The 16,751-nt window shown below is 37.2% G+C and overlaps 1 protein-coding gene across 7 annotated transcripts; it reads left to right on the plus strand.

Annotated features, from left to right (window-relative positions):
• The first annotated feature begins 2,193 nt into the window (after positions 1–2,193).
• On the plus strand, positions 2,194–16,540 carry LOC104592355 (Cyclophilin-like peptidyl-prolyl cis-trans isomerase family protein). Of its 7 annotated transcripts, none has more exons than XM_010251684.3 (14): positions 2,194–2,347; positions 3,232–3,359; positions 3,519–3,573; positions 5,623–5,711; positions 6,070–6,094; positions 8,357–8,395; positions 10,611–10,728; positions 10,845–11,005; positions 11,861–12,224; positions 13,122–13,240; positions 13,851–14,055; positions 14,138–14,893; positions 15,000–15,077; positions 15,885–16,540. In XM_010251684.3, exons 2-14 carry the CDS (start codon positions 3,282–3,284, stop codon positions 16,219–16,221), a joined length of 2,424 nt encoding a protein of 807 aa, XP_010249986.1. In that variant the 5' UTR covers positions 2,194–2,347; positions 3,232–3,281; the 3' UTR covers positions 16,222–16,540. The 7 variants fall into 7 exon arrangements, with proteins under 7 accessions (XP_010249986.1, XP_010249988.1, XP_010249987.1 ...); XM_010251686.2 differs by having other exon boundaries at positions 13,125–13,240; XM_010251685.3 differs by having other exon boundaries at positions 2,326–2,466.
• The last annotated feature ends 211 nt before the right edge of the window (positions 16,541–16,751 follow it).

Here is a 16,751-nt window from a genome sequence, read left to right on the forward strand (position 1 = left end):
TACACTAGCTTTTTATTTTTGCATACATTGTTGTTCTTCCTATAACTTATAGCATTGCCTATTAAGAAAACAAATTTTATGGTCTGTTTGGTTAGGGGGAATAGGGGTCTGAAACGAACAAAAAGAGAGAGAGAGAGAGAGGGAGAGGGAGAGAGAGGAAATGGTTCATTTTGATTTACAACTTTTCCCCCTAGCTAGGATGCCATTGATTTTGGTGTAAACTTCGTTGATGTAAAAGCACATTAATGGAACTCAGCGCTCGATCAAGAATGATCTTCTAAGTTTCAATTTACAAGAATAAAGAATAAGACTCCTAATTCCAACAACATGGAAATTAAAGGTACAATAACAGTTAAGAAAGAGGGGAAATGTATTGAAAAGGAAACCAGTGAGTCAGTGACAAAGGTAAAACTCCAACTCTAATAATTGCTCTCTAGGAAATCCAAGTTCATTCAGAACAGAGCTCACATGTGACTCTGATAGGTGATTGTTGCATGGTCTAGCCTATTGAAGAAGCAACAACTGTAAGGGCAGAGATGCCATCTCTTTTACATGGAACAATATTTTTGAATATCCCCTATGCCTAGAGGCAGTACAGGTGGAGGGAACTCATCACTACCTGATGGCCCTTGATAATTGAGTCGTCATTTTAGGGAAGAAATATAATTAGTGTCGAGGATGAGCATCTCATTCAGTTTGAATCCAAGATTAGCCAAGTCCTTAGCAGAGAAATCTAGGGTGGAAGTGGATTTGTCAGCATAGTAATCAACATATATTATTTTTTTTAGTTAACTTGGTAGTTGACTCAAAGTAGCCTTTCCCAACCTTCAATGTCCTACTTGACATGAATGGAGGCCCCGCCGTTGATATGCAATTCCCTTCGCCATAGAAAACAATGTATTCGATGTGCCTTAGCCATTGCTTCTCAACGACCTCTCTGATATTGTCATACCCACCATCGCCTCTCCTCTTGTGAATCCGTTGTTGTTATTGGTGTAACGCTAAATCTTAACAATCTTATTCTAATCTACGTGGATGAGTGCCAAAGTTTGATGGATACTATAAACCTAGAGAGAGAAAGAAGTTGTGCACAAGGGAAGAGGTGTTTTGATCATATTTTCAATTTGGATGATGTTGTGTAGGGTTTAAGCCTTAGGTTTTGTTGGCAAGCACGACGATGGTTTGATCCAAATCATGCATTAGAACCTATATACGTAAGTTCTTTTAACCGTTAGATTAGACTTACATCATAAGGATAGAGCACAAATCGACAAACGACCCCTTAGCTTTCTACTTTTCCACAATTCCACGTGTGTACAGATACGTTGCAAGCACCGAATTCGTGAGGTGCCTATTGCGCACCACCTTCCCGCTGAAATGTAAATTAGTGGGACCCATGCAATGCACGGGAAAATCTAAAAGATTTTAATAATTTTATTTATTACTAATTAACTAAAAGTATTCAAAGTTATTGTTAATAATCAAAATTTATTGGGGTGCCCTGGCCCCTTGTCATTCCTATATAATTGTTAGTTATTAATGAAATTAATAAAAATATTAGCCTTTGTAGTTATTTTTATTTATTTAAAGTCAATCAAAATTTCATTTAAAAATAATGAAATTAACAAATTATTACTACAAATGATTATAGTTATTAAAATTACTACAAATTATTAATAAAATAAATTTATTAAAAAATCTTTGTTCATAATAAATTAACAATAATTATTTATTGTAAGTCAACATTAAATAAAAATACAAATATTAAAAATTTAAATATTATATAACAATAACTTTGAATACTTTTAATTAATTAACAGAAAATTTTGATTATTAATTTATCAAATAATTAATAATAAATAAAATTATTCAACCATTCAGATTGTCCCGCTAGTTTTTTTTTTTTAATTGTGATGTGATGATGATTTTCCTTCGTTTTCTTTTTTTCAGGCATCGAGTACGTAGAAACTTCCTGGCTCATTTCTCTTCCACAAACAGACCCTGCATGGTCCACTTGGCTCGATCCATGACCCTAAAATGCTACTGGAGTTCCACGTCATCAAATCATTCCTTGTTCACATTTCCACAGATTGACCCTCACAACCGGGACAATGCACTTATCCAAGACAGAGACATGTATTAACACACGCCGTCCGATAATAGTACTGCCTCCTTCCATCACTGAGGAAATTTTAGTGCGGTTCTGATTTGTTTCCCACGGTAGTAGGGGTATTTTCGTACTTTTATCCAACTGAGAAGCTAAGGCTTAAGTGACATCTAGGTTTTCTTGCGTTTCTCTTCCGTCTTCGGATTTCTGTAGAGAAGCAACGCTAGCAGCATATCTCAGGTGGAACTAGGGTTTCTCAGATATTCCGTTATTTAATTTCTTTAATTAATTTCCCTTTCTCTCCCGTATATCTTCTTCTCTTTTTTGATCAAAATCCCGTGTTCTTCACGATATTCTCTGTAATCTCTCAACTTCTCGTAATTTCTCTGCATTGTTTCTTACGATTTTGAATGTAATCTGGTGATTGTTAGTTTCTGGGCTTTGTTTTGTTTTTTTTCTTTTCTGGTGTGGTAGTTGATTTGTTAGCTTGCATGATGATATATGTTTCTTCACGAAGCTGGGAGGTCTAGAAAATCAGCTAGGGTTTAGGGTTTTGGTTTTATACCGATCTGTAGGCGTTGATTATACGATTTTGTATGTTGTACTTCCAGTCGAGGAAAGACTGTGTTTCCGTAGATGTGCCAAAACGCATAACTTTTTGCGCTAATCCGTGTCTATCTATTTCGGTATAGTTTTTGAAGGAAGGTTCTAGATGCATGATCTAGAGTTGTTGTCTTTTGATTGATTTCATTATTGTTGTCTGAATTCTCTCCAAAGTAAAATGGAGAAAATTATGGGAGGTCTTATTTGATCGACGAATATGGACGTAGAATTCATTATTTTTGTTTGTTTTTTTTCTTAATTTTTTGTTACATGCCTATTGGAAAGAGAACTTTGACCTCTGATACTCGTCATCCTGTTAGTTAGGTTGCATTTTGGAATTTCCACCAATATTTATAATTTGTTCCCGTATAATATTGTTCTATTTCTAACCTGCGCTTGGGTCTAGATATTGTATTGGTTATATGTAGCATGTACATTGATTTATTGAATTTTGCTTGCCTTTTATTTTTTATGGTATAGAATAGGTTGCTTATTGAATGTTATTGCTGCTGTGTTGACAGATAATTTGTAGTGCTGGGACCTGATCCTGTAATTCTCGAAATTGGAGAAAATGACTAAAAGGAAGAACCCACTTGTCTTCCTGGATGTATCTATTGATGGAGATCCTGCTGAAAAAATGATATTTGAGGTTAGTTTCTTAATTTTGTCGTCTGGAACAAAAAGCTGGTATAGGTGTTGCTGCGCTATATTTTCTATGTTTTACCTGCTCCTCTTTCTTACTACCTTGGGAGGACAGCCAAATTGGAATTTCTGTATACGTTATTGATTAGATTTTTGGGTTTTGCAGCTCTTCCATGATGTTGTTCCGAGGACGGCTGAAAATTTTCGAGCACTCTGTACAGGTAATACATGATAACATTTAGACTTAATTTTGTATGTGTTTTTTGTATCCTTGATTACAGTGGAAGACATGGTAAATTAGATTTGATGGTTGCAATGACCTGTTAAGGTTTTGCAGACTTTTTATATTTTCTATAGATTATTACTATAATGTTAATGACCCAATAGTGGATATTGTCAATTGGCATTCCTCCAAAAGAGGAGGATTGGGATCAAACCAGTGGAACTGCAAGCTCTCTGTGGTATGGCCAGTGGGCCTCAAGTGCACCTTGCTCTGTAACTACCCCTAATTTCCCTGTAATGTGTACTATGTAATGCCAAAAAAGAGATCCTTTTCACCATGTATTTTTTTCATGAATAGGCTTAGTTTTTGATCAGGGTAATATCATCATAATTAATGTTAGCAGCCATCCTTAAAATTATATTACCCATAAGTCCAAAAAACATTAATATATTTGATCATACCCTAATGTTGTTGTTAATATTATTATTCGGGTTTGATAACAGAGACATTATTTATCCTAGAAAATTTCAAAGCAAGAAATACAATGGAGGAAAGGATGGACCCCAACCCCATTATTTGTAAAAAAAGGATGGACCCCATTACAGTTCATACCCTTTTTATTTGTTTACTGTTTGTTTGAGGTATTAAAGATTGAAGTACAGTATTACAGACAGTTTTATTGTTAGGTTCTTTTTTATTGTTTCCCATATCATTTATTTATCATCCAACAACTCTCATGGATATCTCCACCCTTTTCTTGTCCTCATGATGAAGCAGCTAAAGATCCATTAATAAACCATGCTTACAAAATACTGCTGAGTATATCTCCAAGGTGTTCAAATCTTGGAAACAGCCTCTCTGTATGTGCAGGGGTAAGGCTGCATACATCTGTCTCTCTCCAGACTCCGCATTGGTGGGAGCCTCGTGCACTGGGTTGCCCTTTTTTCTATTGTTTGTATGTTACTATTTGGCAAGTAGAATTATGTGGATGTCCTTGGATAAAGAATTTATTGGTCCTTCAAACCTATGTTTAGAGAGGCAAAACCTTTCTGCCCTTTTGAACAGCTCGTTTGGATGGTTTCTGACATTAGCTAATTCTCTAGCTGAGTTCCTAGGTAGGGAAGGAGCACTTTGTAGGACCTTGTGTGTGTGTGGTTTCTATTAGTCACCGTTATCCTTCATTTTTTGGTAATTGTCACCCTTAGCAGGAAAAGGTTGTTATAATTGCTTGTTCTGGTAAAGTCTTTTAAAAAATGAACCACAAGAAGAAGAATGATTTGGGCTTGGCACTAAATTCCTGTCTATCCTGGATGGAGAGGAAAATACTTTTAAAATCTTCCAAATGGTTCCTGACTTCCATAGTTTCAGAAGTTCTCAATCCTCTTCTCAGCTTCAGTTTCCAAGATAAACCTCTATTTGTATGGAGGACCGGTTTGAGGTGGTTTTATTCTTGTTGTTACAGAAGACAAAAGTTCCAGGATAGATTTGACAAGAGGTAACTCCCTCCCATTACAGATGTTCCCTAAATTTCACTGTAGGCCGACCTTTGAGGAACACCTAGAATGGTACCTGTAGCTGGCCCTGAGTCCCAACCATTTTATATTAATACTGAATTTGCTCTTGATCAATGAACCCATAATGAGTTTTTTATTGATACTACATTTGTAGTGATTGATTTCTTTTATTACCGAATTATAAATTATTAATTAGAAATTGCTTTTTTATTCATTAATACTGCTTTATTTTGGTAGTGCTTGGACTTTCAAAACATCATGTTTCACAGGTTGATGGTTCTGCTGGATTGTTATTGGGGGCTGGAAGGGTTTGTATAATTTTACGAAGTTCAAAACTCGTCATTAATCATTACTAGAAATTTGCTTTTTGGTGATAGTTTGATAGTTGGACAATCTTGGGCTGGTCTTGTAATATTGTTTTACTCATTGGCAGTAGATGAAGAAATTAGGGGAAAAAAATACAAAATTCTAATTTCTATCTATAAAAAATAAATACAAAATTCTAATTTCTTTAAAAATTTATGCATTTGTAGGTGAAAAAGGAATTGGCTCTACAACTGGAAAGCATCTACATTACAAAGGATCTTTTTTCCATCGAATCATTAGAGGATTCATGGCTCAGGTATGTCCACAAATTGTTCTTTCTTACTCCTGTAATTTCTTTTGAAAGGTTTGTTTGTCGTTCACTGCCTCCAAGCATTTTTATTCTATATTCTTTTTGATCGGTAAGGATTATTTTGTCTCGTTAGTATTAGTTAGAAGTGATGGCCTTTGTCCTTTAGCCAGTTACCATTGTTTATGCTGTAGGATACAGGGCTGATGGTCACGACTGCTTTTCTTGTGATGTAAATTTTTAAGGTTGTACTTACTGAGTTGTCCATCCTCATAAGTTTACTGAGCTTCATCCTACCCAAGCCAGTTTGTATGGACATTGGTCTTTTTGTTGGACATTGGGCTAATGACTGATTTTTGTTTTGCAGGGTGGTGATTTTTCCAGGGGAGATGGTATGTGTTGTATCTCCATTGCATCTTTTATTCACATGTATTCATGTTTCTGAAACCTTTGAAATGATTGGAATTAATGCTTAGGGCTCATTTGGTTGCTAAGAAATGGATGAGAAAAAGGGAATATTCCCATTAGATTCCATTTTGCCTTTCTGGTGTTTGTTTTGTGGCGCAGAAGGAAAACAATGTGGTTTCTAATCCCAAAATGAGGGATGTGGCGTCTTTCTAAAACAGTGCTACCATGGTGAGGAGATTAAGAAATTGAGGAGAATGCCCATGTGACCAATGTTTTCAACTGTTCATTAACCCAGTGAGTTCATCTGGTGACTTGATGACCTGGTGACAACTGCAGGTCCGTTCAACCAGCTGGATTGCAAAAATCTGTTGACTTGGTCAATGACTTGTTGACCTAGATGACTGAACCATTGACCTGTTAATTGTTAATTTTGTTGTTTTGATGCCATGGGAAAACCTGTTAGCCTTGGTGGTTTAGGCAGTGACCAAGGTGAATACCCTTGTAGTGAATTTGATATGACATGGATACTTAATTATGCTATGCTGGCTGCTAGAATGGGTAACTGCCATGTATGCATTATTCAACATACAAATTGATATGCAAAGATGGACCAAATTATATTATCCAGGGTAAGTTACAGACATCCACCATGTGCTTTGAGGGTCATGACATGACACTTAGCTCCCCAAACTTTTTGCGACAAAGACACCCCTCTACTTTTGGATTCCTGCTTTTTTGGCCATGATCATTTGATGCCTTACTAGGGTTAATGGTTAGGGGTTGCAACTTGGGTGGATTTGGGTTTGGCTTTTGTCAAAATTTGAATGGGCCTGGCCCAAAAGCCCAACCATGAAGAAGTGTAAACTGTAAAGTAAGGCATCAAATTGCCCATTTGTGGTAATGACAAATTATGAAAACACCCATTCTAGAGCACAATATCTTCTACAGACTGGGTCAATGTCTTTTCAAATTGTTTGGGTGAAACTCTCACCAAAGATGTTGAAATACTTGTGGGTAAATCAAAATATAAAGATCAGTCGCTTGTTCAAGGTGTTGAAGATGAGTTACTCATTCAGCAGTAATTCCACAGAGGGTGTGAGTTGCTACCAGCTTCGAAAGAAACTTGAGAGAAACATATAGGAGTTATGGTTTTAGAAAAACTAAGATAAAGGGGCAAAATGATCTTCTGAAGATATCATAAAGTAGTATGATGTTTTAGGAGTGTATTAACTCTCACATGACAGTCATAGCAGAAATTGGGAATATTCCATCTATTAACTGACGGAATGGTAGTGGCAGGTGCAAAGGGATGGAATCCATAAGTAAATTTTGTTGCAAGTAAAAATGTTCTCATTCAGCAGTAGTTCCACAGAGGGTGTGAGTTGCTATCAGCTTTGATTCCTAAGAAACTTGAGAGAAACACATAGGAGTTGATCAAAAAAATAGAAACACATAGGAGTTAGGATTTTAGAAAAACTAATATAAAAGGGCAAAATGGTCTCAGAAAATATCATAAGGGTAGTTTAGGGTTTTACAAACTCACACGTGACAGTCGTATGTCAAATTGGGAATATTCCATGTAATTAATTGACAGAATGGTAGTGGCAGGTGCAAAGTGTTGGAATACCGAAGTAAAATTTGTTGCAGAACCAAGTTTTGGGGGAGAGGAGGTTAAATGTCACAACACTGTAAATACAGGTTGGGTGTCTGTAATTTGGCCTATTATGAACCAAAATTTCTCAGCAATTAAATACTAGAAAGTTAATTTTTTCATATATTTGTTCTCTGCACGGGACCATTACTTGGTGTAATGGTAAAATCTTGGGCTGGCAAGTTTGAAAAAAAACCAAGGTCCTATTATCCTGTCTACCCACCAAAGACCCCAATAGCTGGGACCAACATTGGGTGATGACCTTTTTATTGTTATCAGCAACAAAACATAGGATGACAAAAATGAAAATCAATTTTCTCTCTCATCCCATCCCTTCCCAGACCAATTTTAAAAAGGAAGTGGATTCTCAGTATGAGGCTACTTGTTCAACAATCGTGAAGGGATCATTTTACATTAAGGTTATCTTAACCTGTAGTTTATGCATCACATATATTCTTGGCTTTCTTCCGGGATACTTTTTATTGAAGACAGTAAATGTGGTTTCTGTTTTTCATAAAAAAGGCAAAAACATTTTTTTTCCTTTAGTAATCATTTTCATAGGTTATCTTTTTATTTATTTATTTATTTTTTGCAGGTACTGGTGGAGAGAGCATATATGGGGGGAAGTTTGCAGGTGAGGAACTGAAGATATATTGTTGGTGCTTTTGCATTTTATTATTTTCTATGACTAGATTACTGTTAGTAGATGAAACATGAATGGGCCTTTGCAAACAAAGTCTTTATTGCTGAAGCATGACTTTATATATGAAGTTGCAATAAAAATGTCCTTTTTGTGTAATACATTGCATTTGTGCATCTATGGATAACAAATTGACAATTTACAGGGTAACTGGGTAATCTCCGTTGTCCTGGGTGGGTTGGGTCTACAAGGCACTATATCTAATTTAGGCTCAGGTAGCTCAACCTGTCCGATTTTGTTCTCTTAGTTAACCTGAGATGGGATTTCCTAAAAGCAAAAACCCCGCAATCACTCTGAGAGCTCGATGTGAGCACCTCCCAAGAATAAGACATGCATGTATGGGAGATTTTCCGATGGGTGGCTGGATGCCATGTTCACATGTTTTTTTTTTGCGTTCAGGAGATCCATGCTCATTTAACCTCCTGGGCAAAAACACATAAATAAATGTACAAAGAATAAATAAAGGAATTTTCATCTCCTATCCCAGAGAGCATGTTTTAAGTTTGTGTTCTGTTTCTTGCCCTGCCACCTATTTCTCCCATCTCTTCCAGTAGTCATATTAGTTTCATTGTTAGCTCAATTTGGTCAGGCTTGGAGTGAACTTGTTCTGCAAAGAAGCAAACCAAGTGCCATCTCTATTTTCTACATATGAAAGTACGTTATGGTTGTTCCTGGCAATTTAAAGAGAATGACTTAGTACCAGGTTTAAGGAATTTTGGGTGGACCCCCAGGGTGTAGCCCTACCAGTGGCTAGTTTTCCTTCAATGCCCCTATATGTATGCATGTAATGTGCAGAAAAGAATTGAATATTTACCAGATATGCTCAACACCCCTAAAGTTGTTAGGCCAATGCCAGCTTCCTAAAACCTGAGCTATGCAATTACATCTTTCATTATGATAGCACCGCGGCAATAACTGAGCCCTATTCACTGATGTTTGGCCAATGAATCTGCCAAACAATTTTCTGGTCTTGGAACCCAGTTGAAATAGCAACAGATTCTATTTTTAAATAACTTATTTCCCTCAAAAATTTGCTGGTAAGGCCATGAACCTTGCATATTGTTTATGGGCCAGTACACCACTACTGGGGAGGCCCTTTTCATTATAATGTTCTTGAAATCCAAATGTTTGCCCAGTCTCAGGCCTTGAATTTCAGCTCTTTGTATCAAAAAAAATTTCAGCTCTTGTTGAATCTCCCACTCCATTGGGCCCTGATAAGATGAATAATATAGCTCCTTAGTTGTGTGTATAGAATAATTTGCATTTTAGTTGTCTCTGAAGATTCATCCAGTACCAGAATCACCATGATTGCCCATGCTTCACCAATTGACTTGATATGTATATTTTGTATCATGTGTATGTATTTGCCATGTGCACTATGTGGAGATTAAACATGAATTCAGTCAATGCAAGTGCCATCTGCTAGTAAAATTAGTAAAGTGCAAATATCTGGTATCATCATCTATAATTTGTATTTTCTAGATTTCTAGGTAATCATGTTAAAATGTGCAAGTATACTCTTTTTTTTTATTTACATTTTGTTCAGTGGTGTATGAAATAAGTCCATCTATTATGGTTTAGTTGAATGTTAATGCATGTGTTTGTTTGTTTTACACAACTAAAGAATATGCTCACTTGTTGGATATCCAGAGTGGAGTCTGTCTACAAGTGCCAACATGTATTCAGTGAAGGTACTGTGTCAGTATATTGCTTCATGTTATGTTAGGTTTAAGTATTGGTTGTTTGTTTAATTATTATGAAATTTACAAGGGAACAATTGAAAACTCGTTGGGTACAGAGGGGATTGTCCGTATTAGTGCCAGGATCTTTTTGGTAAAGGTACTCTCTTGATATATTGGTTCATGTTATGCTACACAATCCATTTGTTTTCTGTTAAGGGGAAGGTGCTACCTGCTTGTCTGTTCCCTGTATTCTGTATAATCTTGCATGCCCATTGGCTATACTGGTGCAAATCATTTCTTTATGTGCAAATTGCATGCTTACATGATAGGAAGAATACATTTTCCTTAGTTTTGAGTATTTCATGTATCATGTTGTCTAAGTCTGACCTATTACTTCTGAAGCCCAAATGGTTCATCTTTCCTGGTTTAGATCCATTAATAACCATCAAATCTCTGAATTGTTCCAGATGAATCCTTCAAGCTTAATCATGATGGACCTGGCCTTTTATCCATGGCGAATGCCGGTTCCAACACCAATGGTTCTCAATTCTTCATTACCTTCAAGGCTACACCACACCTTGATGGGTTTGTTTCGTTTCTATTTCTTATTGATAAACTGTGCATATTTACTTTTTTTGTTGTTTCATGGGCACAATTAAAACATATTTATGGTTTGATCATTTGATGCTTATTTTCAACAGGAAGCATGTTGTTTTTGGAAAGATTTTGCAAGGAAAGGAAACATTGAAGAAGATTGAACGTGTGGGTACTGAAAAGGGAAAACCTGCTGCTCCAGTTAAAATCATTAATTGTGGTGAACTCCATGAGGGAAAGAATCATGGAACAGCTATGATGGAGAATGGTACTATTTCTATTCTTACAAGAAAAAAACATGCATACAAAAAAGAATCTGGGTAAAATACTAAGGTGAATATTGGTAATACAATTTTGCATATGTAATCTCTATTTGATAAACTAAAATACTAAGCTGAATATTGGTAATACAAATTTGCATATGTAATCTCTATTTGATAAACTTTTGAATGACAGTTTTTTGTTTTTGTTGTTTTTTTTTCACTATATTGTTGGGGTTTGGGGACTTGGGGACTTGTGAGATTTGGACAAAATGGGGAGAGGGACCGTTAAGAGAATCAGCTTGTCGTTACCAAATGGAAAAGACTTGCCAAACACAGCCTTAGATTTGTATTATGTGTCCCGATTATAATTGGGATTCTCACACTTGTTTTTTTCTCTCACCATAAATTCCTATTTTTCTCGTGATGTATTTGTATGATGCTTAAATATGCCAATTTAACAAATAAGTAGGTTTATTGTCAAATTACAGGTTAAAAGTATAGCTCTCAATCATAATTGAATCATGAATCATAATTGGTTTTTATCAGGTCGGACCCAATATTCCTGTTTATGGACCCTTTAGGGGTTTGGTTTGGAACTAGTTCTGCACATTTGCTTGTCAGGTTGGGATCAGATTTACCATGACACAAACCAGTCTTGATCCAATGACAATATCATTTTTGTGTGTGTTGAATACATGCCTTTCAGTATACTGCATTCCCCTCACATCTTCTTAGTGTATTGAAATTTCCTCACGTTCTCAGTGTATTGAATACATGTCTATGTTTGTTTAGCATTTCATCTTTTCTGTTTGCCAGTTTTGAAAAAGTTTTTGTTGTTTGATGGTTTGATCAATTTGCAGATAAAAAGAGAACAAGTAAATCCAAAGGAGGGAAAGATGCTTCCGATGCTGATAGTCCTGAAGTAAGACGAAGGGGGAAAGACAAGAAATCAAGAGAGAGAAAGAGGAAAAAGAGAAGAAGATATTATTCATCTGAATCGGATACTTCATCAGATACTGAAAGTGAAACATCTGAATCTGATAGTGACTCAGATTCATATTCATCATCATCATCTGATATTAGCTCTTCAAGTGATGACAGACGTAGGAAAAGAAAGAGGTCATCTAAGAGAGACAAGTATAGACATGGGAAAAGAAGAAGAGATAAACGGCGTGAAAAACGGCGGAGAAGGCGTGACAAGAGACCAAGGCGCAGATCAAAAAGGTTGCTATAGTGTGATCACTAAATTAATATTACCAGTGTTTTGACTATCTTCTGTTATTACCCATCTTTCAAACCAACAAAATTTCAATTACTTCTTAGTATAATTCTAGAGGATAACAATGACGTGATATTGTTGCATCTTATTCTTGGTCTGCCTTCATTTTTTTTGAGAGTTATTGCTCTGCATTCATATTTCTATCAGGATGTCTTCTGGAAAAAGCAATGTGAGTATAGCATCTTTTTTTGTCATGTTTAGTATCTGTTTAATATCATGAAAGGGAAAAGACAGAAATGAATGATTTTATTTATTCCATATGGTTTTTGTATATAGGAACTGTGACTAAACCCTGTAGTGGAATATTTAGTCCAACTGATTAAAAGTGCACTTTTCCCTTCAAAAGCGAGAAAATCTTGGTTCTCTTGTTGATTTTGTTGGCATATTTGACAAATATGTCATCGAGTTTTCTGATAGTTCTTGTTCAAATTTACTTTTGTCCCTCCCCAGACCCTGCATTGGCGGGGGCCTCATTCACTGGGCTGCCCATGTATTTTCAGACATGTATACCATGTTCCTTTCGCTTAGAGTTTTGCTTCAGTGAGTGTTCCCTTCTACATTGCTTATAAAGAGAGAATTTTCCCTTCCACCTGAGCTCTGTTTAATGTGTAAGTTTGCCAGCTCAATAAGGTGGTATTGTTGGAGTTTCTTATAAATGGAACTAAGTTGCTGTCAAGTTTTTCTCTATCTGTACCCTGAATAAGAGAGCAAAATTACTCTGAATCTTATGGAGCTCTGAGGTTTTATTTTTCTTTTTAGCATTCTGTGTTGCACAAAATCACTATTAGGTTCTAAGTATCTTTTATTTATATAATGCTGAATTTTGTTTCTTGTTTTCCTAGAAGGATGTCAGATAGTTCCAGTGACACTGAAGGCAGTACTAGTGAAAGCAGCTCGGAGGTTGATGGGCCTGATGCTCCCAGGCAAGCACGGAAATCGAAAAGCACTTCTCAGATGCCTGGTAGACTTGAACTCTTGTTTTTTATCTCACTTTTTTTTTATATTTTTATAAACTACATATTTTGAGTTCTTTGCTTCTGTCTTGTTGTCTTATGGTCAGTGCTTTCTGTGAACATCTTTTACATTTTCTGGAAGTCCTACTACTGTGATATCTTGTCTTTCTATTTGTATGTTCTAGGGTCACAGACAGTTGTATGTTTTGCAGGGTTTTCCTGTTGCTCCCTGAAATTTATTAACTATCTTTCTTACTCTTTTTTCCTGATTCATCATGCAACATTGTTATCCCTCTAATTGTTGGAGGAAATCCTATAATCATTTTGTTTTGAGCCTAAGCTTCCCCCATGGTTATTCATCTTGTGGTCAAATGAAGTCTTGTGCCTGTCTTTTTGTTGAGCTTCATCTTTCAATGTGGTTATCCCTCCTGTTGCCTATATAATCTCACAACCATTGTTTTTCCAGCTTCAGCTTCTGTGTTTGTTTTTTAGTGATTTTGTACTTTACAATTTGTCCTAGTTTGTACTTGTCTAGAGAGTTCCTGCATATAATACTACAATGCCATATAGTTTGATTATGTATCCAATAGCATCTCTTCTTGTATAACTTTGCTGCAGCTACAAATCAATCTCCTTTAACCAAGGAGGAGGGTGCTGTTGCTCGCCAGAAGAAATTTGAAGCAACTGATATGGTTGAACATGAAGATGAATCCCCAAGGGAAAATGGGGAGCTGCAGAGCAATGGAATTCAGGAAACAGCTAGAACTGACAGAAGTGCAGATAGACAGCCTGATGTAGTGGATGATCGGCCAAGCAAATCTAGGTTTTCCAATTCTTAATGCTTAGTTATTTATGCTTGTCAACTTTTAAGATCTGGCATTTTACTAAAGTTTGATGATGAACAGGAGCCGGAGCATGAGCCCAAAAAGGACCATGAGTAAGAGTATGAGTATTAGTCCTAGGAGAAGCTTGAGCAAGAGTCCAAGTGTGAGCCCCAAGAGAAGCATGACCAGGAGTCCAACACCAAGTGCTGATGGAAGTCCCAAACGGGCATCGCATCGAAGCAGGAGTATTAGCAGAAGTCCAGATAGAAGAAGCGTTAGTAGTGGGAGTCCTGCTAGAAGAAGTATCAGCAGAAGTCCTGTGAGGAGCAAACTGGAGAGAAGCATAAGTAGGAGTCCAATAAGAGCTCGACAACAAAGAAGTGTTAGCAGAGGCTCAATGAAGTCTCTTTCACAAAGAAGCCCTAGCCAGACTCCTCCAAGAGCTCCCGCCCAAAGGACAATAAGCAGAAGCCCTGTTAGATCTGCACGGAGGAGTGTAAGTAGAAGCCCTGTTAGGTCTGTACGGAGGAGTGTAAGTAGAAGTCCTGTGAGGTCCCCACGAAGAAGCTTGAGTAGGAGCCCAGTGAGAGGTCCCTCTCGAAGAAGCATTAGTAGAAGTCCAGTAAGAGCGCCTAGCAGGAATAATCGCCGCAGCTATTCAAGGAGTCCTGTGAGCCCTGGGCGCCGCAGGAGCTTGTCAAGAAGTGTTTCACCTGATGAATCTCCCAAGCGTATACGGAGGGGACGGGGTTTCAGCCAGAGATATTCTTATGCACGGCGATATCGGACACCATCTCCAGATAGGTCTCCTGTTAGGTCTCGCTATAGTCGTGACCGGTAAAGAGCATTCTGAAGAGTGTTGAATTCTGTCTTGTACAATTATGTTATTGGATTGGTTTTATTTAACTGCTAACGATATTGAATGTATTGTCCTTGTGACCAGATATGCAAGCTATAGGGGCTACTCTGATCGATCACCTAGGCGTTATAGAAGTCCTCCAAGAGGCCGAACTCCTCCAAGGTTTGATATCTTCTGCATAATTCTTGTTCTTTATAACTGCAGATTGTGTTATTTTTATTAATAAAAGCAGCTACTGGTTTGACATTATTTTTTTACGAGTAGATACTTATATCTATATTGGTGCACCGTAATCATCGTCGTCATCATTTTAGCCTTATATCAAGGCTCAACCATGTGGGTTCAGCTACATGAACTTCTGATGTTGGTGCAAGTCAATATTGAGCTTATTGTAGTCTTGCCAAATACTTTTCCTGGATAATAGATTTGTAATATAAAACCACACGTATTTATATCTTATGCTGTAAGCTCAGAAACCTGAACTCAAGATGAATCGTCTTATTATTGGGCACGGTTTCTAGAATGGACAATGCATCTGTACAGAAGATGTACTTGCAATGGGCCACAGGAATGAATGATTTTATAGATATCTAAGCGTGATCAAGAGATGTGATATTTCTGGTGAAGGTTGTACCTGAAAAGTTCATGATCAGCTCCATATTTTATGTCTATATCTGTGGTGTCCTGAGATGTTCTATTGCTTAATTGCATTGTATCAAATGAAAATGGTTATATTCTATTCTGTTCTGATTATGTCTCAACTACTACTTTTACTGAAAACTGTTTAGGCACATTTGTTTGTACCATGTGTTGATTCCCATCTTTTCATAGTTTGATTGTGCTTGTGTTGATAAGAAAAACTGCATTGGAACCTTAGCAGTCTTTAGTTTCAATTTGACATGCTATAATGCTAGACGGTAATGATCTTTCCACTAAAATGGATTGTCCATTTTGAAAACCTATTTACAGATACAGGAGCAGAAGAAGCAGGACACGTAGCCGTAGTGTGTCTCGCAGTCCGATTCGCTATCGGGGGAGAGGCCGTTATAGTCGCAGTCCAGTGCGTAGCAAATCTCCTGTTGAAAAATCTAGGTCCCGTGGGTCCTCAAGAGCTGAGAAACGAAGATCACCTTCTAGGAGCAGGAGCAGGAGTAGGAACCCGGCCTTGTCAAGGAGTCCAGATTCCTCACCCTCACCTATCAGGCATGCAAGCAAGGATGGATCCAGATCATCTTCTGGTAGCCCCGATGGAAAGAAGGGCCTGGTTTCTTACGGAGATGGTTCTCCCGATTCAGGGCAGAGGTAGAACTATGTGCAGAGTTGGAAATTAAAGGCTTATGTGTTTAGTGGAGAGTGGATGGTTTCTCCCTCTTACCTTGCCGCAGAGAAGCGCTACAAGGCTATTTCGCTACTTATCGGCTTTAGCATGATTAGTGGTTACGGTTGATATAGTTTAGGATGATAACTTTGACGTTGATATTAAATTGTTGTAATTGAGAGTGTTAATGGATAATGGATTCCGGCCTTCCATGTTTGATTTTCTGGACAGGCTTAGACTTTGTGATATGGAAGACCTATTTTAACGTAGTTTTTATGGTAGATCGGATTCTTGGAGATTGTTCAAATTATCATCTTCTTTGAGGACTGATTTAGACCTTCCACTTTATATTGCCCCTCCGGCCTCCGGAACCGCTATACATCTCTTTTGTAGTTACCAACTAGTAACCAATAGGTTCAGGGTACTTACATAACAGTGTTTCGGAAATTTAAGGATGGCTTCAAGAGACCTATCGAGATGTCAATAACCTGGATGCTTTTAATAGTACGCTGGCTGAG

Source organism: Nelumbo nucifera, chromosome 8, assembly GCF_055504915.1.
Source record: "Nelumbo nucifera cultivar China Antique chromosome 8, China Antique-T2T, whole genome shotgun sequence".
NCBI lineage: Eukaryota > Viridiplantae > Streptophyta > Magnoliopsida > Proteales > Nelumbonaceae > Nelumbo > Nelumbo nucifera.

Excerpts from the sequence above, each read along its gene's own strand:
- LOC104592355 (XM_010251684.3), top strand. The coding sequence starts at position 3,282 with ATGACTAAAAGGAAGAACCCACTTGTCTTCCTGGATGTATCTATTGAT. Across the intron at positions 3,360-3,518 it reads CTGAAAAAATGATATTTGAG|CTCTTCCATGATGTTGTTCC; the intron begins GTTAGTTTCTTA and ends TGGGTTTTGCAG. Across the intron at positions 5,712-6,069 it reads TTAGAGGATTCATGGCTCAG|GGTGGTGATTTTTCCAGGGG; the intron begins GTATGTCCACAA and ends TTTGTTTTGCAG.